Genomic DNA, 25305 nt, shown 5'->3' with positions numbered 1-25305 from the left:
CCTTGGGCAAGGCTGAGATTCAATTAAATAAATCCCGGCAAGTTTCAGAGTGAAGCTCGACGTTATTTACGTTACATGTGCGCAGATTACATGTTTCTGCTCCACACAAACTCAGAGTTGTCCGTTTGGGTTTCCAACAATGAACATTTGGGAACGCATAAACTCTGATGCAGTTTGTGTCATCAGATTTGTAAGGTAAATGTATAAACCTACACCAACACAGGAAAATACATCAGTATGTTTCTAAATATGCTAATTGCTCATTGTGATTTCAAAATAAAAGTTTAAACCCTCGCTCTGAGTTTGCATGTTTTAGCAGTAAGTGGTAGTTATAGTGTATACGAGTGTAGGTTGTAACCAAAGACTAGATATACAAAGATGGTTTACTTCTATTATTTATAAATGAGATAAAGCTGTTTTAGAGATGTCAGGATTCCCCGATTCAAATACACTGTAAAAAAATATTGTTGGTTTAACTTAAAAAAGTAAGTAACCTGGTTGCCTTAAAATCTTAAGTTCATTGAACTGGAAAAAGTGAGTTAATAAAATGAAGGAGATTAATTTAATCATCAGAAACTCAAAATTATATGTTATCTGAACTAAATAAATTATTTAAGTTGATTTGACAAAAGAAAAAATGTTGTGATTACTACACTGTAAAAATAATATTGTTGGTTTAATTTAAAAAAGTAAGTAACCTGGGTTGCCTTCAAATTTTAAGTTGATTGAACTGGAAAAAGTGAGTTAATACAATGAAGGAGATTAATTTAACCATCAGAAACTCAAAATAATAAGTTATCTCAACTAAATAAATTATTATAAAGTTGATGTGACAAAAGAAAATATGTTGTGATAACAAATCTTGAAAATATTTTTTTTCAGTGTAGACTGCCTAGTGTCGGCCCAGAACCGGCCCACATCTGAACCGAATCCACTTGTACCAGATGTGTGCCGGATTTGGGCCGACACTATGTTGCTGTCTGGGTTTGAATAGATACCCAGAGGCATTGCAAATATGGCAGCCAAGTGAACTTTGGTTGTATCTTAGCAATCATTTAGGCTATGCAACAACCTACACACTGATGCAAATTGACAGTTCTTGATACACAAGGTTTGGACCTGATTTTGAACTTGGTTATATTCTAAATGAGTATTAAAGAAATTGAAGCAATTTCTAACCTCTCCAAGGGTTTTTGTTTCAAATCATTCATGCCTACTTTCTCATTAAATCCAAGCGACGAGAGAAAAGCAATGCTCATTTTGTTGTATTACATCTGTCAGAGCAGGGGATGACACGTAATGATCCACTGAGGGTAAATAGAAAATGTAATCTTATCTGAGTTGAAATCGCAGTCATTCACCGGTCTCTTCAACTGCAGTCTGTTTCTCGGCTTACCGTAAAGGAGGAGTTTTGTTTGCAGCAAACCAAGAGTTTAGTTGATAGCAGATGTATGACATCCACATCCTGGAAGTCCTATCAGTATCAGACCACCTGCACATCTGAGATGACCATTAAAGAAAGCTATTATCTGATATTTGAGGCAATCCATCTCTCATAATACAGAGTTGCTGGTGTTATCTGTCAAGTTGAAGATAGGAATAGGAGGAATGACATTTTTTTTTACAGGAATAAAGTTAATTAGCTCTAGCTCAAATATAGCCACCCCATACAAATGTTGGAGTAAAAGAAAACTACACATCAAACGGGTCATAGGTACGACTAAAGATCGAAGGGTCAAGGTGTCAACGTCTGGCATCAATCTAAACACTGGCTTTGCTCCTATTTGATCTTTGCAAATCTAATGTTTAGTGAAGCACAGTAAATAAAATAGGTCTCAATTGTGTGTTTAATGGACTGGCATGGTACAATTAACCTGAGGACACTGCAAATCTATTCGCATGAACTGTAATACAGTACTTGAATAAAAAAAAAACTATTTAACAATCACAAAGGTGTCTTGTTATGAAAATCTGACATACTCAGACAAATTTTACTTAATTTTTTCACTTGGTATTTTCTTAGCTGGTCAGGTGCAGAGACCACCTCACCACCCAGCATAACCAGCAGCTAAAGTTTGAGAGACCTCTTTAAACCAGCTCTGGCTAGTTTAATGTGTTTTTACTTCCCATGAAAGGAGCTTGTTTTGATATTATGTTATCTAATGTTGCATTAGCAATGTCGCATTAGATTGTAGTAATTAAACAGTTGCTGCAACACAATAAGTGGACTTTGATACAGTGGTGACTGGAACTTAAACAAATGAAACGACAGTTTACCTCATCAGGAGGCCAATTTTAATGGTTCCTGTAACACATAACATCATCAACAAAACCACACCTTCTCAGGGTCAATGGTGTAATTTCCATCACCTTTATAACAGCCAGCACATTCAAACCACTCTCATTGTCCCGAGAAAGGAGGTACAATCTAGACTCACCTCAGCGGTTAACACCCGAGGACATAGCAAGTCACTATGCCAGGGGACACGTACCGGAGGCTGCTCTATGTGGTAGCCTATTTATGTGTTCTGAACACTGAGGCTCATCCAGGGTAGGTGGTCTTTCTATCACTTTTAGATTATGTTTAACAAAGCTGTTTCACCATTTAACGTTTTATTATATCACATTTTCTCCATTCATCATCTGAAGAAGTTTCCCACTCACCCTTCCTGACTGGAGGTCAAACGCAGGTAAAAATTTTATGCATCACTTTTGTAAGGTTAATATTTTAAGGCATTGACGGTAACACTTTACTTGAAACCTTTAAAGGGATACTCCACTTTTTTTGGAAATAGGCTCATTTTACCACTCCCCCAGAGTTAAACAGTTGGGTTTTACCGTTTTCGAATATATTCAGGCGATTTTCTGATATTTATAAGAATATCAGTAACCACACAGTTTCTGGTCTCATTGACTTCCATAGTAGGAAAAAAATATACTATGGAAGTCAATGAGAACAGAAATTGTCTGTTTACTGATATTCTTCTAAATATCAGAAAATCAGCTGAATATATTCAAAAATGGTAAAACCCAACTGTTTCACTCTGGGGGAGTGGTAAAATGAGCCTATTTCCCAAAAAAGTGGAGTATCCCTTTAAATACAAATGCCTTGTAATGATCTCATCAATTGTAATCTGTAACCACAGTTACTAAATACTTATGTATTCACTATTACACTTTTAGAAATGCATTAAAACAAGTTACCAACCAATTTCATAATATATATATATATATATTGAGAAATCTGCAAATATTATAATGCATTTTAACTTGATTACAAAAGATTAAATGCATTACAACATGCATTATGAATAACTTTTATAATACATGATACATAAAGGCTTTTAGTGTTACTGAAAATCTTCAGGAGTTCTGAAAAAAGAACCTGTTAGAAACCATGCTATTAAACTCTGATGAGTTGTGAACTTTTTAGGTCTTTCTAGAAGCACTCACACCGACCGGTATGACCAATTTCTCGCAAGAGTGACTTAGGACATGAACATTTGTTATAACAAGCCAAACAAAAATATATTGTTGGTTTGTTTCTTGTTTTCGATTAGGTTCTTATTCTCGCTCCTCTTTTTTTACCGTCATTTAATCACTTTTCCCTCCTGTGCTGTAGATTATTTCTCAAAGTGTGATTTTGGCAGTGATTTTCCAGCATCCTGTGATTGGACCTCTGAGGGACCCATCAGCGTTCAGACGGCAACAGGTAATTATACTGCTGAGATGAAATTGCAGCAGACACAGTTGCTATAGTTTGTGTTATTCGCTAGTGTTTACTGCCAATCCATTCACCTGCGGCAACAACAACAGCAGTTAATAGGTTTCTAACAGCACGTAGCAGAGCTTCTTTAAACTTGTTTATTCCTCAAATGATTTTTTTGGACTTTCAAGTACGCAAGGCACCACGTTCAACCACTTGATCATGACGCTGTTGCTACACTGCTAGAAGATCAGAGTCTAACCTCTGGCACATGTAAGCTTTTAGTACGTAAAAAGGTTATGATCAATCTTCAAACTAAATGCATGTAACTAATACAGTGTGTGCTTGCCACAATGCGATGAAAGCATGACCAACTCAACACTGTAAAAAATTATCGTGATTTTAACGGTAAAAATGCTACAGTGAAAAACTGTTAATTGGTTAACTATACACGATAAATAACTGTGATAGATCTAATGGTAAATTTCACGTAATTTTACTGTAAAATACAGTTAAATTCACCGTTTTAAAGTGAAAATGAACAACTCATTGTATAATTTACAGTGAAAAGGCTAGGCTACAATATATTTAGGAGAGACAGGCCTAACGGAAGAGGTGGGGGGTTGATGTTTTATGTCAGAGATAACATCAACTGCCGCCAAATCCAGTGGAAGCATGACGATGGGCTTGAATGCAACGGGCTTAATGTTATATTGTCTCCCCAAATGTCCTTTAACCTCATTGGCCTGTATAGACCACCCTCTTCCTCATTGGTTTTGTTTTTAGACCAACTAAAGAGTATTTTAAAAGAATGTAATTCTGGGAAAGACGTTATTTTAATGGGGGATTTTGACATAAACTGGGAAGATAAAAGTAAAAGAAATGCTCTAAAACGAATTATAGATACTTCTGACATGACGCAATTAATTAATGGACCAACACGAATAACACAGAGTTCAAAAACATTGATAGACCTGATATTTAGTAATAAACCAGAGAGAATGGTTAAAACATTCAATTTGGTTACCGGGCTATCGGATCATAATTTGACACTAGGAGTTAGGAAACTGTCAAAAACGCGTTTTAATTGTGGTGTAAATAAGCCTAGTCACCTCAGAATACCCAAGGGACAACAAAATGACTTTGAAAAGGCAATTAAAGGAATAGAATGGAATAGCCTATTTTTTTTTACTCTGATGTCGACTCTGACAGTCAGATCTTTTTCTCCACAATTCAACGGACAATGAATAACTTCTTAAGGAGAACTAAACCCGACAACAGAAAAAAAGAGCTTCCATGGTTAAGTAGTGACATGCATAACCTGATGAAAGAGCGAGACTCAGCATTAAAAGCTGCCTTAAAATCAAAATTAGCAACTGACAGACTAAAGTTTGTAGGACTACGAAATAAGGTGACAAAGGAGATTAGGAAAGCAAAAGCAAATTTTTATCTTAATGTTATTGATCAAGGAAAGGGAAATACCAAACTAATATGTGAGGCTGACAGGAAAACATCATAGTGGTAATAAACAGCACTTTGAAATCTATATAAATAATAGTATTACACAGGATGAGGCTCAAATAGTATCAGCGTTTAATTCATAATTTGTAGAATCAGTATCATCACTGATACATAATCAATCTACCAATCTACTAAATTACGATAAACCTGTATTTGAGATTCACGAAATATCCGAAGCTAAAGTGACAATAATAAGTTCCCTAAAAAATTCCAAAGCTAAAGATGTGTATGGACTGGACACAATGTTCTTGAAAGAGTTTAATGAATGTCTGTCTAGTCCATTAACACATATTATTACTAGATCCATTAATAAAGGAATTTATCCCAAAGCGTGGAAGACTAACACCGATCCACAAAAAAGGTGATACTTCAAAGGTCTGTAACTACAGACCAATTAGTATATTACCTATTGTGTCAAAGGTAATTGAGAGATATGTAGTAGAACAACTCACTAGCCACCTTAGTAACAGCCCATTTACATTGCATCCTATGCAGTTTGGTTTTAGATCAAATCATTCAACGGAAACTGCAAACTGCTTTTTTGTGGAGAATGTGAAATCAAAGTTAGACAAAGGAGGAGTTGTTGGGGCTATATTCCTAGACCTAAAAAAAAGAATTTGACAGGAACATGGTGTCCTATTAAAAAAAACTGTCAATGTTTAATGTCTCTCCTAATGTAATAAAATGGATGCAGTCTTATCTGGAACACAGAGAACAAAGGGTTAGGATAAACGATGAGGTATCATCGGCCATTAATTGTAACATTGGTGTACCTCAGGGATCAATTTTGGGGCCGTTATTGTTTAGCCTGTACATAAATGATCCCCCGACTGTATGCACTGAGTCTGAGATTCAAATGTATGCAGACGACACTGTCATTTATGTACATGCGCCGGACAAACAGCAAGCAGCCTATAAGCTCACGGCAGTGATGGAAAGTGTTATGCAATGGCTTAGTGATTCCTGTCTTTATTTAAACATAAAGAAAACTGCATGTAAGTTCTTCACAAAGAGGTCAACAGACAATTCAGTAGCAAATATTTATATAGCAGGGGAACAACTGTCAATGGTATCTGATTTCAAATATTGAGGTATAATAATTGATTCGAATTTAACATTTAAAAAACAAATTAAAAAAGTTATAAATATAGTAAAATTTAACATGTCAAATTTCCATCATATAAGAAATTGTCTGACTACAAAGGCAGCGACAATATGTTTTAATGCTATGATCATGCCATATTTTTTGTACTGTTTGACTAGCTGGGCACAACCCTTAAACATGTGCAGTTACTGTACCATCAAGCTTCTAAGGTACTCGATAGGAAGCCTAATACCCATCATCACTGCCACTGTCTAAAAAAACACAATCTAATGACTTGGGACAATCTTATTAAATTCACAGACTCTTGTCTTGTTTTAAAAATTTTACATGGCTTAGCTCCCCCACCATTAACTGCTTTTATAAAACAAAAAACTAACAAGAGGCGATTGTGTAATACAAATGAGAAGTACTGCCTTTGGTCAGTCATCTTTTTCTGTGAGAGCAGCTCACACTTGGAACAGTTTTTGAAAGACATTGCTTCATATGGGCTGTTTAAGATTAAATTAAAATCATGGTTAAAGGACAATCAAGTGTGTACCCATATTCTGTAGTTTTTAAATCATCTTAATCATGTTTTGATTTGTTGTTCTTGTTGAATGTATTTTATGAGCTTCTATGTAATTTGTTTTAATGTATGTATAAGTATTGTTGATAGTCTGAATGTATTTTATCGGTTATTACATCTGCCCAGTGACTACAGTAGAAAAAATTAGCCAAGATGGCTAAACTGCATTTACGTAAGCGTTTATTAATGTGCACGGTCCCTGTAACTTTAAACTGATTAAATTAAATTAAAAAAAATGGACATTCTCACAATTCCCTGCGCGACACTTCGCATTTGATCTATTTTTGCTGAAATAACTTCATAGTTTGCTTATCAGTTATGTACATTATGGATTTATGTGCCATTTAATGTTGTTAAATTAATGTTTATTGCCTTTTTAAAATTTCATGTGTTACCAGGATGGTGTTTAATGTTTCAGTGAATGACACTGTGCTGCTTCTATATATTAATAATAAGATTTATGTGGAAGAGCTGCATGTGATGAGCTTCCATGTATCGTGTGACTCATCACTGCTGGTTGTCGGTGTAAAAAAACAGATATAAATACTTCAATTGGACGATAATTTAACATTATATCAGATAATTAAATACAGTTTATTTCTGTATATTTTAATTTAGGCTGTAAAACCTTGTTACCGTAAAGTTTGCTACTGTATTTTATACGGTAAATTTCTGACAACCACAGCTGCCGGTATTTTACCGTAAATTGAACACAGTTTTTTTTTACCGTGAATGTTTCATGAAAAACAGTTTTTTTTGGTGTTTGTCCCATCTATAGGCGCAGAGAGGTAACAACGCGAGCCGTATTTGAACTTGCACAGCCCTCATAAGCAGCTCAATACTGTATATCAGGATACCAGTGAAACCCACAAACCAAGCAGTAAAACTAAAGCCTTAGTATACATAGGGGAAAGGGGAACATCACAAACTTTGAAAGGCGGTAAAACTCCTCACTGAAAAAAAACCTAGCAACTCCTATAAATCATTAAATGTATGCATGTTTTTTCTTTTTGTCTACAGAGACAACCGCTCTCGGTCCTGTGAGTTCATCTGGTGTGTTTCGTCTAAAGAGTGGATTTCTTAATATCTCAGAAGACTCCTGTCTGGAGTTCTGGTACCATAAACCCAACCAGAAGAGTTCCGAACTCAAAGTTTTGGTAGTGGATGACATTCTGCATACACTGATTTGGACCTCAGAGACATCAAGCAGTGGAGACTGGAGACAAGTTTTCATCCCTCTGACAAAACAATCCGACAACACCCAGGTAGAGCAATTTAAAGATTCAGATTTAGGTGTTGGGAACAATGCAAATTTGCATATTTTTACTGTTTTGCAACCTAAACCACCAAACTTAATCAATTACAAAATGAAAAAGCACAGTTGAAACCGAACAATAGAAATGAATCCAACATTCATCAATGGCTGCTTCAATGGCTGGTATCCAATGAGCAATTTTTGAGATATACAAAAATAGCATACAAATGCCAATGATTAATGGATAAAGTATCCCTTTTTAAAAGCACCAAGAGTTTTAGGAGTCTGAATTGTATGACAATCTGTCTGCCATCTTAAAGCACTACAAAAATGTCTTTAAGTTGTTTGATAAGAAAGCATCTGTGCACAAATGTACGGAGCCCCTCTTCTAGATTGAAACGCAAAAATAATTTGTGAGAACACAAAAGCATTGGCTTATCATTTTCCTCCCATCTCATTTTTTTTTTTCATCAGAATGTCCCTGTAGGGGCTCCATAGTTTTGAGTGCAAAATGTAAATAAATACATTACTGGTGGTTATGCTTGTAAATGTTTTTTTTTTTTTGAATATACAATAAAAATAACACAATTCACCAATGGTAGACTGATAAAGTGGCATCCCTTTGGAAAAACTTCTAAGAGTAATTTTTTAACGCATATGAGCTCTATGGTAAGCTGTCTGCCGTCTTAAAGCACTACAAGAATTTCTTTGAGTTGTTTAAATAGAAAGCATTAGCATCTGTGAAAGTAATGTGCACAAATATAATAGGTACATTTTGGTCTTTTCCAAGCACTGAAGAATCACTGTTACTCACTGCAACTGTTATTGTGCTTCTGGCAGGTTATTTTTGAGCTATCACAAGGACGGTATGAGGATGAGGAAACTGCCTTTGACAGAATAGGAATCCGGAGGGGACAATGCGGTAGGGTCATTGTTATTTTAACCTGGAATTATGTCATTTAGGAGCATAAAAGCATCTTCAGGCTAACACAGATATATCATCACCACATTTAGCCTTCATGAAAAAGTAAAGTGCAGTACGGCACTCTCATCCACAGGGCTAAAATGCCAGCTAAGAGGCACATTCTGGACTGATGAAAGCACTCGTTGCACCTGCACTGATGAGCAACTCATCTGTTCTCACATTCCCTGGTCCAACGACACCTTTGGAACCTGCCATGTGGCCTCTGACCCATATTACACTACTTTTGATGGGGTCAGCTTCCAATTTGAGAGTCCTTGTACTTACGTTTTGTCAAAGGTCTGCGATGCTACAGGGTTGCTTTCGGAGTTTGCAGTAGAGGTGCAGAATGAGAGGAAAGGGGACTCGCACGTCTCCTCCATCCAGCAGGTGAACGTCAACATCCGTGGTCTGAGAGTGACCATGCTGAGGACAGAGAGGAGCAGAGTCATGGTGAGCGATCAACCACAATTAATCGTAGATTACATTTTTGTGTTTTTTTAACACTAGAAGTGCCAGAATTCCAAAACTACTAGAACGGCCACAAACGGTCATTTTGACCGTTAGATTCAAAACAGTGTTGATGAATAATTTTCGTAATTATTTTTGTCAACCACATTTTTTCAAAGACGAAACGAGACGATAACTAAATAAAAACTAGGTTTGAATGACAAAAACGATGACGAAAATGTTAGATAGTGACGATTTGCGACGCGGTCAAGGCTATAATAATAGGACTCGCAGAACTAGTGAACAGCCCATGCAGCAAAACAAACAGCGCAGGACATGCAGAACATCTGGATCCGCCGTGTCTGATGATAGCAGCCGTCTCTTTTTGCTTGATGTGGACTCTGACTCTGAATCACTCTCTGATGAGGAGGAAATGTTAACTTGCACCCAGGAAACGTCGCTGTCACTTTCCACCTCCGATTGTTCCCCTGCATCCGAATTATAGATAACTGTAGTCCGGTTTTATTTGCTTATTTCTGATCAACAACTAATGTAGAAATTATTATATAGCAAACACGCTACAGAGGTGACCGGACGGACCATTCTGTTGACAGTTGAGAGAGAACACGATCAACCGCGGGATATTTAACAAAAAAATACCGCAAAATTCAGTGCGGTCAATATGACCGTCTATGGCCGAAATAGGTAAATATGTTCATTTTTTTTGTTTTGCCTTACGTTTACGTAACTTAATTTATATGAAAAGCATTTTAAATGAAAATACAGACAATTTTAGGAAAAGTCAGGTACCAGCAGGATTTTATAATTTTTTTCAACAAAGTTATTATAGATATAAAATTCAAAACGGTCAAAATGACCGTTGTGGCCGTTCTAGTGTTAATGGCCAATGCCAATAGCGATGCCGATATTTAGAGATATAAAGCCGATAAATACCACATTTAACTCTTTCCCTGTCAGCGTTTTTTTTTTTTTTTTTACCAGCGTAAAAAGGTTTCATTCTAGTTTTGTGCCTTGTTTTTACCGATACTTGAATGTTAAGTTTCATAAAAAAGCAATATTTTGAACAAAGACTATAACAACCATAAGCTATGCTTTCATTGCTTGTTTCTGCACTGTTTGCCTGTGTTTTGAGTTAAGATTATCTACTTTTTCAGAAGATTTATAATAGCGAAAACACGGAAAGACGGAAAATTCCATCAATCGCAGGGAAGCGTCGTCTCATAAATGGCGTAACATTGGTGGGGAAATTGGGTTTGGTTCATTTAAAGATAATAAAAATACATGCATAACAATTCATGGAATTAAATATAAATCTATTTATTTGACATATTTACTGAATTAGAAAGAAACTAATTGAAAAGGATTTATTTTCAAAAAAATATTTTGAACATACAAAAATCTTTCGATTGAAACTTCTTGATTCGGTAATCCTAAAATAACATTTTTCACATAAAAATACATAACATCGAAGTGATCAATGTACCTAACCAGTGCACTCAGTAATCTGGTAAGTCTGTGTACACTGGGAATCACATTTTTTCAAGTAAAGACCAGATAACGTTAATTTTATATTGAATATGACATAGTGGCCAACTGGATAAATAGCACAGCATACTTTGAAATCAAGAATTTAAGGTTTTCCGATTGTGCACCCAAGAGTTGATGCCGGCAATTGAAAAATACCAAATATCGGCCGATATATCGGCCTTAGCAATATATCGGTCAACCGCTAGCCAAAATTTCTGATTGAAATTTTTGTCTCAACCACTTTCCATTGTTGTTCTAATCAGGTTAATGGGATCTGGAAAGATCTCCCTCTACCCATGAAGGGAAATAGAGTTACGGTTAATGCCCAGGGAGATGCTTTGGTCCTTCAGACAGATTTCAAACTGTCTGTCTTCTACATGCATTCCGGCGCTGTTCAAGTGATCATCCCCAGCCATTACTCAAACAGAATCTGTGGCATGTGCGGCAACTTCAACCAGGAGACAGAAGATGACTTGAAGGTCATAGACGGGTCACTTGTGCAGGACGGGCGTGTTTTAGCGCAGAGTGTGTGTGATGAGCCCACCCTGCCTAGGGTCTGCACAGGTGAAGAGGAGCAGCAGTACGCCAGTGAGGTTTACTGCGGTCTGCTGACATCCAGACAGGGACCATTCTCAGCATGCTCATCTGTTCTCAATGCTGATAGTTTCTTCCAAAACTGCATGTTCGATATGTGTACAACTCACGGAGATCCTGCTGCACTCTGCACTGCCATGGAGGCCTTCAGTGCCACCTGCGGCAAAGTTGGGATCTCTGTTGCGGACTGGAGGAACTCAACATTCTGTCGTAAGTGGCTAGCAATAGCTAAAATTATCAACAAAAAAACTTTTTAGGATAAATAAAACTCAAACTTGACTAGTAAAATCAGTAAATCAGTTGTTTATTATTATTTGATCTCTTAAGTTGTCTTTTTAAATGGACTTTTATAGGTGAATACACATTTACTGACATAATTATTGCTGGTAAAATGTAAAAAGTGCATTAGCAAGAACGAATATTATGGCCAATAAGCCAAGAATTGTTTTAATGGGTGTTAACCGATGGATAGTATATATTATAAATATTATAAATCTATTCTTTATTTACACTGCAAGCGAATTTACGCATTATGCTCAATACAACATTATGATGTACAACACAGAATATATATATTTTTTTACATTTTTCTCGTAATAACCAACATGACATCACTTTCGAGTCAAGTGGCGTGTTATCTCTACGCATTTTGAGCTATCCGCGTGTATCCGCGTGTATGTGTGTATGTCTACGCCATTAACGTCCGAGTGATTCCGCGTGTCTGTACGCGCCGTCAAATGTCCGAGCGAAACAAAGCAAAATGTAGATCTACATCTGGGGAGCGCTCTTTTTTTTTCCTAGGATGGTAAGGGAACAGTCATAAATGCCATTAACCCCAGTGACGGTTAGGTTTTGGGACGGGGTTGAGGTAAGTCATATATTTATATATACAGTAATAACGTTAAGTCAACGGCGTTCATAAACACGCTGAAAGGCGATTACGCGTCTTGATAGCAGCATGCCAAAAATGGAAATACGAATTGGCGTGTCATACACACGCTAAAAACTCCAGGATAACTCTACTTCTCGTAAGATAAAACATTACATGTTTTGCACCATTTCCTTGGCAAAGCATGTGTCAATTACCTAGAATTTAAATTGTGATAAGTCTTAGTGTGACATTCAAATCAAAAAAGGCTACAATTTAACTAAAAAAGTATCTAGTCTGTCATGCTCCTTGTTTCAGAGTGAAGCACAGCACTGTGTTTACACAAGTATCCAGTGTTTTCAACAACTTAGTTCAGAGTGAATGCAGCAAAATCAATCTTTGATTACTATAAAATAAAAATTACAACTTATTTAGAAGTATTCATTTATTAAAGATAATAATAATAATAATAATAATATACAAATTGCTTGATTAAAAACATTAGTGTGAATGCAATGCGAACTGATAATCAGAACTTGGTCAAAAATGGTTAAACTTGGTCACAAAAAAGGGGATGGAGCTCTTAATTTTGCTATTAAAATGCCTCTGATTGATGCATTTAACTTATATATAACAATCGCTTTAATTTTTAACAAATTAACCTTCACATATTAAAATAGGCAGAAAAAATTAAACATCAAATATCAACAAAAAATGAACACACTGCTGCTCACGCACAGCACGTGTGAAATGGGTCTTGCGCTCTAGCAAAATGCATTGAACCTTGAATATTGCTTTAAAGCCTTATCTCATCTCCACCCAAGACTATGAAACAATGAGCAAGTACATACAGACAAGAGATTCAAGTACTGCCAGTATTGTTAAGCAAATCATAAATATAAATTAAGGCTTGACGTGTCAGATCAGACTACTTGATGTAAGACACTGTTGAGCAAAAGGCCTATCTCAGACCTCTGTAATCAGCAGTCCATTCTCCACCTAACAATCCACACAGAAGTACTCGACTTACTCACTGGTTATTAATTAATATTCTCCCACACCTTTGCCAGCTGACCCGTAACTTTCCATTACAAACCACAATGGCGCTGGGAAATGTACTGTAAGTCTATCAGGCACTGGGAAACACTGTAAATCTAACAAGGCACTGGGAACCGTACTGTAAAACTATCAGGCACTGGGAAACATACTGTAAATCTAACAAGGTACTGGGAAACGTACATACTGTAAATCTAACTGGCACTTGGAAACATACTGTACATTTATTTTTGATGAATTACGTTTGGTTCTTCTGGTTTCTGCTTTAGCTGTGTCATGTGGCCTACATAGCCACCGTAATGCCTGTGCCAGTGGCTGTCCCAAGACCTGCTCCAGCCTGGACACCGCAGGACCTTGTGGGATATGTGAAGAGCGTTGCGAGTGTGACGATGGCTTCATGCTCAGCGGAGGAGCATGTGTGCAAGCTAAAGACTGTGGATGTTGGGCTAATGGTCAGCACTATTCGGTAAATAAGCTTAGCCATATATATGTGAGAGAGAGAGAGAATACTTTTTTCATTATTATTAATTACAGTGAGGAAAATAAGTATTTGAACACCTGTCTATCAGCTAGAATTCTGAATTTCCTCACTGTATGTGTGTCCATAAATCATACATTTTTATATGCGTCCACAAATCTTTCTCACCCTGTCCTATCCAGATCAGCGAGACATTTATGGAGGGTGAATGTGAGCAACAGTGCCAGTGTTTGGGCCATGGGAACATTCACTGCTCATCTGCTTCCTGCACGGCTGGTGAAGTGTGCATGGTTAAAGACGGTGTCAAGGGTTGTTTCAAGTCCAGTCCGGTGACCTGCAGTGTCTACGGTGACCCCCATTACATCACTTTCGATGGCAAGGCCTACTCCTTCTGGGGCACCTGCAACTACACAATAGCAAAGACCTGTGGGCCTACTGACACCCAGTTCACAATAACCGCACGAAACGAGGGACGCAACAACTCTGCGACCTCCTCTCTTAACTCTGTAGCTCTTGACATGGAGGGCCTACACATTGTCATCGGGAAGAACAAGCTGGTTTATGTGAGTGTCTTGTTTTTGTCATTCATTCAGAGTTGGCCATATCATCACCGTTTATTTTCAAACTATTTATTCAGTTACACTACAAATAGTCCATTTAACCGTTTTAAGCCTCGTTATTAACAAATGTCCATATGCACACAAAAGGAATCATTGCATGAGGAATGAGATTTTGTTGTTCCAGCTTACTATGAAAACTTAAAAATTTATTTAAAACTCAAAACTACCCAGTCCAAAATATTTAATGAAACTTCCAACAGTAATTTCTAACTTAGTAATTTTGTCTTGCTTTCCAGTACAAATATCTAAACAAGAAAAAAACATTTAAGCAATCCACAAGTTTCCTACGCCCCATGAGGCCTTGCGTCAAAAGTGGGCGCGACTTCCGGTTGGAAGTAAACAAAGCGCTATTTGACATGCTTGACACTCGTTCATTCAACAGTTGACAGTCATTCAAGTTATAGCGATCCAAACTAGCTAACGATGTGGGAACACAACCTCAACCAAATTCAAAAGGGTGAAATAACAGTACCTTTACCCTCCGCAGTAGTTGATTGGGAGTATTATAATAACATTATTAATAATCAATACTCATCAAGGCATGGTGACAGACAGTTGTGCGAGCTGACAGACAATTAAAATAAAAAATACACACTTAGTCATTGTGCTTTGGAGTTTATTCAAAATTATAAATGAATGTGCTACTTGAATACATTAACTGGCACATTTGGAATTCTGTCAACACAGGCTTTGATCCTGAGTTTAGGTGTAACATCAGTAGAGAACAGCCAAACACATGCTGATAGAGTTTATAGAACATTAAGAATTTAAACAAATGTACACAGGAAGATTCGTCGTCTTTTGGGAGGTGATGGAAACTACAGTCGTTGGCAGGATCACTCTGATTTCGTTTTCAGCTTATGTTCAAAACAATCACGTTTAAGCCACTAAATTAGTTTAGTCCGGTTATACATACAACCGCGAACAGCACATGTTGTCCCTGAGCTCCGTAACACCATCTCTCATAAAGATTTGCGTCTTTAAATAGTAAAATAATTCTCTGAAAAACAGCTAGCCTCTTCGCTAACTAACACACAAAATACCATTGGAATGCTACTTCCGCCGCGTCACCGGAAGTTTCACCCACTTTATTTTTTACAGGAGCGCCCCTCGGAAACTTGTGGATAGATCTAAAGTCTTGCAAAAAAAAAAAAAAAGAATAACAAAAAAATATATATTTTTCTGACCCTGTTGGCAGATAGTTTTTCTATTATAAGCATAAACTCACTCAATTACACTTTTCTTTTCTTTTTTTAGAAAACAAGACTTGTATCTTAAGTCATTTTGATTCTCAAGCAAATGTATCTTGATTTAAGAGTTTATTTGTACTGAGAAACAAGACAAAAGTACTGAGTAAGAAAATGTATTTTGGTAACATCATACAATGACTGTCAACATTTGGTGATTAGATAAGCGATCAAAAACTAGAGGAAGAAGAAAGATGTGATCAGAGAACCAGACAAGCAAACTAACTATTGTATTTGAGTACAGTGAGGGGAAGTTTATAAGGCCTCCACATAGCACTCCACGTAGCACTTCCCTAATCTTTCATGATATGGGCAGTTCGTGGAAAAGATTTTGTCAGGAGCCGCCATCTAGAATGTATGACTCATAAAAAATTGTGTTTACAGTACGTAAAATGTTCATATTTTAAAAGCTAAGTGATAAGAAATATGTTTGCTTATTACATAATATGCCATAATTCAAAAGATAACATTTGAGGAGTGTCCTGATAGTGACTTCTTGACATAATATGCAGGTTTAAACCGGTCACTTAAAAAAAAAATTATTAAATCACAAACACATTTGTGGCTCAGACGTTTTAACTGATTTGATCAGGAACATACTGTAACACTCTCAGGCCCTTAAATTAAAGATAACACAAAGTACAAACAAATGCATGAGCCAGATTTAACAAATCTAAGCACATTTTATGATTGACAATGATTTGGGACTACTATAAAATATCCATTATCAAACATTTACTATTCTAACATAGTTCCCAGCAGGTTAATAAAGTTACTCCAGTTAAGTTTACAACAATAAAACTGTGCCAACTTTGCATAAGCTATAGCTAAATGACAGAAGCTTCTGAAAGCATCTTAGACAGTTTTAAGGAGATCCTACATTTAATGTATCATGATTGTATAGCAGAATAGATAAACAGTATTCTATGTTATCATATTAAATGTTGTATAATGCCTCAGTCTTAAAAGCTAAACATCACAAATATTCCTTCAAAAATACGCACCGGTCATTTTAATCCAAAATCACAAGAAAAAAAAAAAAGAATATTTTTCATAAAATGAAGCTTACTTCAGGACCATTGCATTTTCCCACCATATTAGTGACAATTTAAGACAGGCAGGCCTGGTTTCACAAACAAAGCTTAGATTAAGCCCAGGATTAGGTATTAGAGCAATTAGGACATTTAAGTAGCTTTTATAAACTTGCCTTAGAAAACAACATTACTGGTGTGCATCTTGAGACAAAACAACGGCACTGACATACATGCCAGTGCAAGTTGCTTTCAGTTAAAACAGCTCAAACATGCATTTTAATCTGGGATAGGCTTAAACGTCATCTTTGAAACTGGGGGATGAAGTCTTATTTTTACTTAAACATGCTTAAAAGTGCATTGCCTCAATACTGTAATGCAATATATATATATATATATATATATATATATATATATATATATATGAAGAGTTCAGATGCAAAAGTGTCATCTAAGTGCCATTTGAAATTTTCTTCTAAAATGATCATTTTATCAAGCTTGTATATTTAAGTTCAGTGATTTCACTAAAATTGCAATGAAAATTACCTATTAATTGTTATTTAAGAGAAATTACTGAACTTAAATATACAAGTTTGATAAAAATCATCATTAAAGAAGAAAATTTCAAATGGCATTTAGAGGCTTTTGCATCTGAACTCTTCATACATTCCACGGTAATGTGGAAAATGCCTAACAGTAGCATGATTGTAGTTACAGTAGCTTATTAAATATATCATTCTAAATAATTAAAATATATGTGATTGCACATCTAAATATAGCTCTATTTTCCATAAGACATGTTCTTTATAGGCTTCATAAGATCCACTGAAAAATTCCTCCCCTTGTTTTCTTCCCCCCTCCAGGTAAACAGTAGTCAGGTCCGCCTCCCCGTGGAGTTTGGTTCTTCAGTGTTTTTGTCTCAGTCAGGACCTTACGCCCAAGTTGATACAAACTTCGGTCTGAGGCTGCTGTTTGGAAACGCCAGGCTGTTCGTCCAGGTGGATGAACGATACAGAGGATTGTTGTGCGGCCTGTGTGGCACCTACTCCGGAACTCAGTTTGACGATTTTCTGACACCCGACGGCAACACAGTAGCGAATTCGCATCAGTTCGCCAGCAGCTGGAACACCAACGACAGTGACTGGCAGTAAGAGCTCACTGAATCCTCACAGAATTCGTAATAACTTCTACAATATTCAGTTGAATCCATAAGAAATGACAAACTGTTCCCCTCCAGCAAACAAAAAAGGAAAAAATTCTAAATATGTTTGCAGCGGACGATTTAAAGGGATAGTTTAGGCTACTGGAGCGTTCTGGCTCTAAATTGCAAAAAAAAAAAAAAAAAAAAAAACTACGTAGGCTAATTTGTTTAAAGCCACATGATAGTGAGATAAGCAGACCGAAATTTAAGTTATTATTCTCAGCAAATTACACTCATTCGAGCTTTTCTTTGTGATGTAGCAATGACCGATTCGTGAATGAACCGTTATTGTAATGAATTGGCTGATCCTGTTCACAAAACCACTTTGAATGATTCAGTCATAAATCGTTCACGATTCATTCACCAAAAGACTTTAAATGGATAGTTCAACCAAAAAATGTAATTTAGTTCAAATAAAAATATCAGAGCTACAAATACACTTATTTTTTAAAAATAAAGTTTTAATTATGGATATTTGTCTTACACGAACGCATCGCTTCACTTCAGAAGGCCTTTATTAACCCCCCAGAGCTGTGTGGAGCGCTTTTCTATTGGATGGATGCACTTTGATGGACTTATACATCCATTATACATCCATTCACTGCCATTATAAAGCTTGGAAGAGCCTGGACATTTTTTAATATAACTCAGATTGTATTCGTCTGAAAGAAGAATGTCATATACACTTATTTGACTTGAGGGTGAGTAAATCCTGGGCTATTTTTTCATTTTTGGGTGAACTATCCCTTTAAACTGGGTACGTGACGGTGATTGATTCATCGAATGCCAATTACAAAGGGGCATACAAAATGTCTGCCACACTTTTTAAATTAAAGAGATGTTCCACCCAAAATTGAAAATTCTGTCATCATTTACTCACCCTCAAGTTGTTGCAAACCTGTATGAGTTTCTTTCTTCTGCTGAACTCAGAGGAAGATATTATGAAGTAGGAAAAAAAAAAATACTACGGAAGTCAATGGTGCCAAAGTTCCAATCGTTCTTCAAAATATCTTGCTCTGTGTTCAGCAGAAGAAAGAATCTAGGTTTGAAACAACTTACAGGGTGAGTAAATGATGACAGAATTTTCATTTTTGGGTGGACTATCCCTTTAATTAATGATTAATGTATCCATTTATTATTCTAAAAAGCTATATTGTAATTTCCCCAGTTGCAGTGATGGATCTCCAGACCCCCCTGCGTGTCATCCAGACCTGGAGGATGATGCATTTACAAAGTGCAGTGAACTGTTTGAAGATCCTTTCAAAGAGTGCCACTGGTTCGTTCCACCACAGATCTACGTCAGCAGCTGCGTTTCTGATTACTGTATTTCCCAGGGGGACATGGCTCTGCTCTGCACCTCTTTGGAGGACTATGTGTCTGCTTGTGAGATAGCAGAGGTGTTTCTGCCAGACTGGAGAAATCACACCTTCTGTTGTAAGTGCATAGTATTTTATATATCGTTCTATACATCATTCAATAATATTCTGAAATCATATTTGTTTAATTAAACATTTGTTTATTTTTGCCGCACAATCTTTTTCTTTTTAGACTAGTAATATAGGAGTAGTTTGCTAAATCATTTCTTTCTTTCAGTATAGTGGATTAAAAAAATGGTCAGATAACAACTAAAATGTTATCTAACTTTTTCTGCTTCCATACAGTTGCCAATCCTTCACCACCACCAACAGACAACCCCACACCAACCCGACCACCTGCAAGTAAGCAGTCTTTCTCTCTTTCTGTATAACTGTATGTATATACTGCCCAGCCCAAAAAAGTAAAAAAATAAAATAAATAAATAAATAAACAGAACAGTTAAATCCAGAGTTGCTGTTTGGATTTAAAATGCTTAAGACTGGATCATTATTGCAGTCTCAAGACCTTAAATTCATTGAAAGGCTTTGGGATGTGCTGGAGGAGACTTTACAGAGTGATGGACTCTTGCATTGTCAATACAAGATCTTGAGCAAAAATTGACCAGTAAGTGTTGTAATGTTATTTCCATCAAGAGGTTCGTCCATTTTTAGTTAAGAACGTATACTACTCCAGCACATCATAAAGACTTTCAATGAATTTAAGCTCTTGCCTATTTAAATCTAAACAGTGATTTACTTTCTCTCTTTATTTTTTTTTTTATTTATTTTTTTTGGCCGAGCAGTTTATATACAATTTGTAATTGCTTTGTCATCATACAGGTTGCCCGTGGAGCTGTAACTTTGATCAGGATGAATGTGGGTGGGAACAACTTATCCAAGACAGTTTTGATTGGACCAGATGGTCAGGGTCAACGCCAACAAACTTCACTGGACCATCCAGTGACCACACTACAGGAAGTAAGTTTGGTGGGAAAATTGGTTCATAAAATATGAAGTATTATGGGATTCTTTTGGGCAGATTTCATGTAGACATTGGGTCTGTCTCCCACTCAATACCTGGGTAAAACAACTGAATTTGTTTTTTCTGTCTCATTCACTTTTGACTGTTATATATAGGTGGCTTTTACATGTATATTGAGGGGAATAGTGTGGTCCATGGCGACTCTGCCCGAATTATGAGTCCCGTCTGCAACACTTCCGGCAGGCAGTGTTTGAGTTTCTGGTTCCACATGTACGGCCTGGCAAGTGCTATGTCTCTCAACCTTTACATATATGAGAGCAACCATGCCATCAAAATATGGTCCAGAACCAACAACCAGGGCAACAGCTGGTACCAAGGCCAGGTTGAAATCCAACCACAACAGCCATTCCAGGTAAGTTGCTGTGTGTGGATATGACATCAACACATTCTACTTGTTAATGAATTCAGGACAAAATTAAGTGCATAAGCAAACATGATGGATGATAGACTGTTTGTTAAAGGGTTAGTTCACCCAAAAATGAAAATTCTGTCAGTATTTACTCACCCTCATGTTGTTCCAACCCCGTAAGACCTTCGTTCATCTTCGGAACACAAATTAAGATATTTAAGATATTAAGATCACTCCTGCATACTAGTCCATAGGCTTCTTGAGGGAATGACTTGCTGTCTTCGAAAAGTCATTAAAGACATCGGTAAAAGTAGTCAAAGTGACTACAGTGGCTCAATCTAAGGTTTATCAAATGACGAGAATACTTCTGTGGGCAAAAAACAACAACAAAAAGAACGGCTTTATTTCAACTATTCGTTTATTTCTCCCTCTGCGCGAGTCAGGTTACTAGTTTAATAGCGTAAGCTTCTGTTATTGTACGTCACACGCATCACACACATGACCAGCGTTGGCCAATAGTGAGCCTACGTGTGACGTAGCTTTACGCAATCACACTACGTTAACTGACTACAGGCCCATAGAGAAGGAAGTGAATAGTTGAAATAAAGTCGTTATTTTTGTTTGTTTTTCGCGCACAAAAAGTGTTCTCGTCGTTAAAATTGGTTAAAATTGAGCCACTGTAGTCACTTGGACTACTTGGACCTTACGGGGTTGGAACAACATGAGGGTGCTTAAATACTGACAGAATTTTTTTAGTTTTGTGTGAACTAACCCTTCAATACTCTAATATGGACTGTTTCAGGTCATCATAGAAGGCATCAGGGGCTCAAATCAACACTCAGATCTGGCCATAGATGATGTGGCCATAATGTATGGTGCATGTGATTGTAAGTGTTGTAGATATAAATTTATTTCAGACTGATCTATAAACATATTTTGAATCTGATTATATTTGTGTGGCATGAACCCTGACCACTTTTTTTAGCTTTACTCATTAAGAAAAGTCTTAATCTAACTCTACTTCGGAAATGCTGTTGGTAACTGGATATTAATTATTTTACTTAAAGTATAATCCTTTTGAATGTTTTATATTACATAAGCAAGCTTCAGTTAATTTGATTTGATCTCATTGGCAGATTCATCCGCAGAAGTTTCAGACTCGCCCACTCTGGCACCCCATCTGACTACTCCAAACTCAATCAACCCCCAACCAAGTAAGACTTTCTTTAATGTCAATTCTTAATCTTCAATGTAATAAAAACATAAAAGTGTCTTGTGAATATTAATGGTAAATGAATGAACTGAGAAAAGTGGGAGTTACACAACCAAAAGGGGAGAGGTTGAAAAGTAAGAGAGATTCCCATTCAGGGAACTTCGAGCTGCGTGTAAACGCCGTGGGAACGCCTCTGCGTGACGAGTCATGAAGCACGTATGAAATCTGTCCAATGGCGAGACGGAACGTCATAGGCGGGGTGACGTATCGACCAGGAAACTATAAAGCATCCCCGAAACACAAGCGCAACAGCTTCTGAGTCTTCACAAGCGCTCTATGTATGAATATTGTCTGTCTGTCTGATATTGTATATATATATATATTGGAAAATATGGCGAGCAAACAACAGCAGAATTTCAGAAAGTGTGTTCATCCCTGCCCTCGCTTCATCACGGGTGGGGATACACACGATCTGTGTGTTGTTTGTTTGGGAGTGCAGCATGCTCAGTCGGCTCTCGAGGGGGCCGGCTGTGAGCACTGCGAGTGTCTGTCCATGAAGACACTTCGCTCCCGCCGGGCACTCTTCGAGGAGAGTGGTTCGGTGCGCGCTCCCCGCGGCTCGGGTCCCGCTGCTGCCGAGGCACAGCGAAGGCTTGCGTCGTGGGGTTCGCAGATGGATCTATCAGCGGGGATTGAGACGGGCCCCGCCCTTTCTCTGCCCTTACCTGGTAGATCCAGTGCCTCAGTTCTCGCTGCGGGGGTCCGCGTTGCGGTTTCTCCTGCCCGGGCTGAGGCGCCATCACTTCAATTATCCAGTTCTGAGGAGCTGGATGTTGAAAGTGTGGATGCAGAGTCTATGGACTCAGTGGAGATCGGGGACTCGCCATCCCAGTCTCCCGCGAATGTAGAGCTGATGGAGGTTTTGACTCGGGCTGTGGAAAAATTAACCATTGAATGGCCAGTTGAAAAACAAGAGTCGAGAGTAAAAAGTAAAATGGATGAGAGATTTTTAAAATCACACTCACTACCTCCACGCCGGTGTTTGCCATTTTTTCCCGATCTACACACCGAGGTGTGTAGATCGTGGAACAAACCAGTGTCAGCTAGAATTTTGACACAACAGACCTCTATGTACGCTAATATTGCTGGGTCTAGGGGACACGGTTATGGGGCGATGCCGAGGATGGAGGAAGTTTTGGCGAGCCATCTTTCTCCTGAGACGGCATCGTCTTTTAAAACACCGGCGTTGCCCACCAAGCCACTCAGAAATACTTCGGTTTTGGTGGGCAAAGCTTATTCAGCGGCGGGACAGGCAGCATCTTGCTTGCATACGATGGCCATCCTCCAGGCGTATCAAGCAGATCTGCTGAAGGATATGAGCGAGGGGGAGGTCGTCAGCACTGACGTGATTAATGAGCTGCGTCAGGCGGCAGATATTTCTCTCCGTGCCACCAAGGAGACGGCCAGATCAGTCGGCCGCTCTATGGCAGCCCTGGTGGCCACGGAGAGGCATTTATGGCTAAATCTGGCTAATATGAAGGAGAAAGATAAAGCTTTTCTCCTGGATGCGCCGCTGTCGACCGAAGGTCTTTTTGGTGGTTCTGTGAACGCAGTGATTGAGAGATTCCAAGAGGGAAAAAAGCAGGCGGCGGCGCTCCAGAAATGTCTCCCCGTCCGTACTCATCCTTCGGGGGCTGCTGGGCGAGAGCAGCCCCGCCCGTCGGGTTCCTCGCATAGGGCGCAGCAGAAGAAGAGCGTCGCGTCTCGGGCTCCTCCCCAGCAAAACTGGGCTGAGACGCGGCGTTCTCAGGCGAGGTCTTCCCGGGATAGAACCGATCTGAGGACGGTTATTGTCGCCAGGAAGGCTTCGTCGAAGAAGTCCTGACGCCACTGGTGTCAGGCTACTGAGGGTGGTCCCCACCGTGAGACAGAGGTGTTCGCCGCTGAATCTGGCGCCCGCTCTCTCTCGGTGCCCTCAGGGGTTCGTTCTGCCAACCCTGCCTGTAATGGAGGGTGCAGACGGTCCCAGCGAGCGATTTCCCGAGGGACGCTCGTTTGCTCCGAGGAGCGATACAGAACGGTCGTTGAACCCTGCCTGTGCGCGGTCACAGGGCGCTGTTTCTGTTTTAAAAACTACTCCAGAGGCCAGTCTCGAGAGGCTGGTACCCTTAGTAGAATTTCTGGTAGAATGGGGAAGTCTTCCAAATATATCTCGTTGGGTCCTGCAGACTATCGAACGCGGGTACGCGATCCAGTTCAGGTCGCGTCCACCTCGTTTTCGGGGGATTTTGCCCACAGTGGTGACCCCCGAGCAGGCTCTGGTTATGGAACAAGAAGTGAAAGCTCTGCTAATGAAGGGGGCGATAGAACGAGTTCTTCCTCCCGACAGAGAGCTGGGGTATTACAGCCGGTACTTCATTGTTCCGAAGAAGGATGGGGGGCTGCGCCCGATTTTAGACCTGCGCCTCTTAAATCAGTCAGTAGGGAAGCTCAAGTTCAAAATGCTGAATCTCAAGCAGATCGTGTCACAGATCAGGTCCGAGGACTGGTTTGTCACGATAGACCTAAAAGACGCGTACTTCCATATCTCCATCCTTCCGCAACATCGGAAGTTCCTGAGGTTCGCTTTTGGGGGCGAAGCGTACCAATATCGGGTCCTTCCATTCGGCCTAGCGTTATCTCCTCGAACCTTCACGAAATGCATGGACGCGGCCTTGGCTCCGCTGCGTCTCCAGGGCATTTGCATTTTAAATTACATCGACGATTGGTTGATTCTGGCTCAATCAGAGCATCAGGCGATTCGGCATCGAGATGCCGTCCTCGCCCACATCAGAAGGTTGGGGTTGAGACTCAACGCCAAGAAGAGTGTGCTTTCGCCAGTTCAGCGGACCACTTTTCTAGGCGTGGTATGGGATTCGACGACGATGCAGGCACGTCTGTCGCCGGCTCGTATAGCCTCGATTATCTCGACTGTCACGCAAGTGAAGCTAGGCCAGTCACTCACTGTAAAGGAATTCCAGAGAATTCTGGGTCTGATGGCAGCAGCATCCAACGTGTTACCGTGCGGCCTGCTGTACATGAGACCACTACAGTGGTGGCTCAGGACCAAGGGGTTCTCCCCGAGGGGAAACCCGCTCCGC

The 25305-nt window shown here is 38.7% G+C and overlaps 1 protein-coding gene and 1 long non-coding RNA gene across 4 annotated transcripts in view; one reads left to right on the top strand and one right to left on the bottom strand.

Annotated features, from left to right (window-relative positions):
• Window positions 1-25305, bottom strand: part of LOC148981407 (uncharacterized) — a 315293-nt gene that overhangs the window by 250248 nt on the left and 39740 nt on the right. For all 3 annotated transcript variants that reach the window (XR_016168507.1, XR_016168508.1, XR_016168509.1), the window contains exon 2: window positions 9402-9539. This is a non-coding gene — a long non-coding RNA (uncharacterized LOC148981407). The remainder of the gene's footprint in view (window positions 1-9401; window positions 9540-25305) is intronic.
• The window catches only part of LOC120471444 (MAM and LDL-receptor class A domain-containing protein 1), a 42192-nt gene continuing 19118 nt past the window's right edge, over window positions 2232-25305 (top strand). The window contains exons 1-16 of the mRNA XM_039661258.2: window positions 2232-2551; window positions 2650-2690; window positions 3623-3712; window positions 7918-8162; window positions 8993-9074; window positions 9211-9566; window positions 11375-11915; window positions 13899-14095; window positions 14290-14670; window positions 17869-18152; window positions 19375-19640; window positions 19868-19924; window positions 20402-20539; window positions 20699-20955; window positions 21755-21839; window positions 22089-22166. Coding sequence (XP_039517192.2) covers window positions 2475-2551; window positions 2650-2690; window positions 3623-3712; window positions 7918-8162; window positions 8993-9074; window positions 9211-9566; window positions 11375-11915; window positions 13899-14095; window positions 14290-14670; window positions 17869-18152; window positions 19375-19640; window positions 19868-19924; window positions 20402-20539; window positions 20699-20955; window positions 21755-21839; window positions 22089-22166 — 3175 coding nt within the window. The 5' untranslated portion in view covers window positions 2232-2474. The remainder of the gene's footprint in view (window positions 2552-2649; window positions 2691-3622; window positions 3713-7917; window positions 8163-8992; window positions 9075-9210; window positions 9567-11374; window positions 11916-13898; window positions 14096-14289; window positions 14671-17868; window positions 18153-19374; window positions 19641-19867; window positions 19925-20401; window positions 20540-20698; window positions 20956-21754; window positions 21840-22088; window positions 22167-25305) is intronic.

Source organism: Pimephales promelas, chromosome 5, assembly GCF_988280905.1.
Source record: "Pimephales promelas chromosome 5, fPimPro1.hap1.1, whole genome shotgun sequence".
Taxonomy (NCBI): Eukaryota; Metazoa; Chordata; class Actinopteri; order Cypriniformes; family Leuciscidae; genus Pimephales; species Pimephales promelas.
The sequence above is the reverse complement of the archived record's forward strand: the minus strand, read 5'-3'. Positions and strand labels throughout refer to the sequence as shown.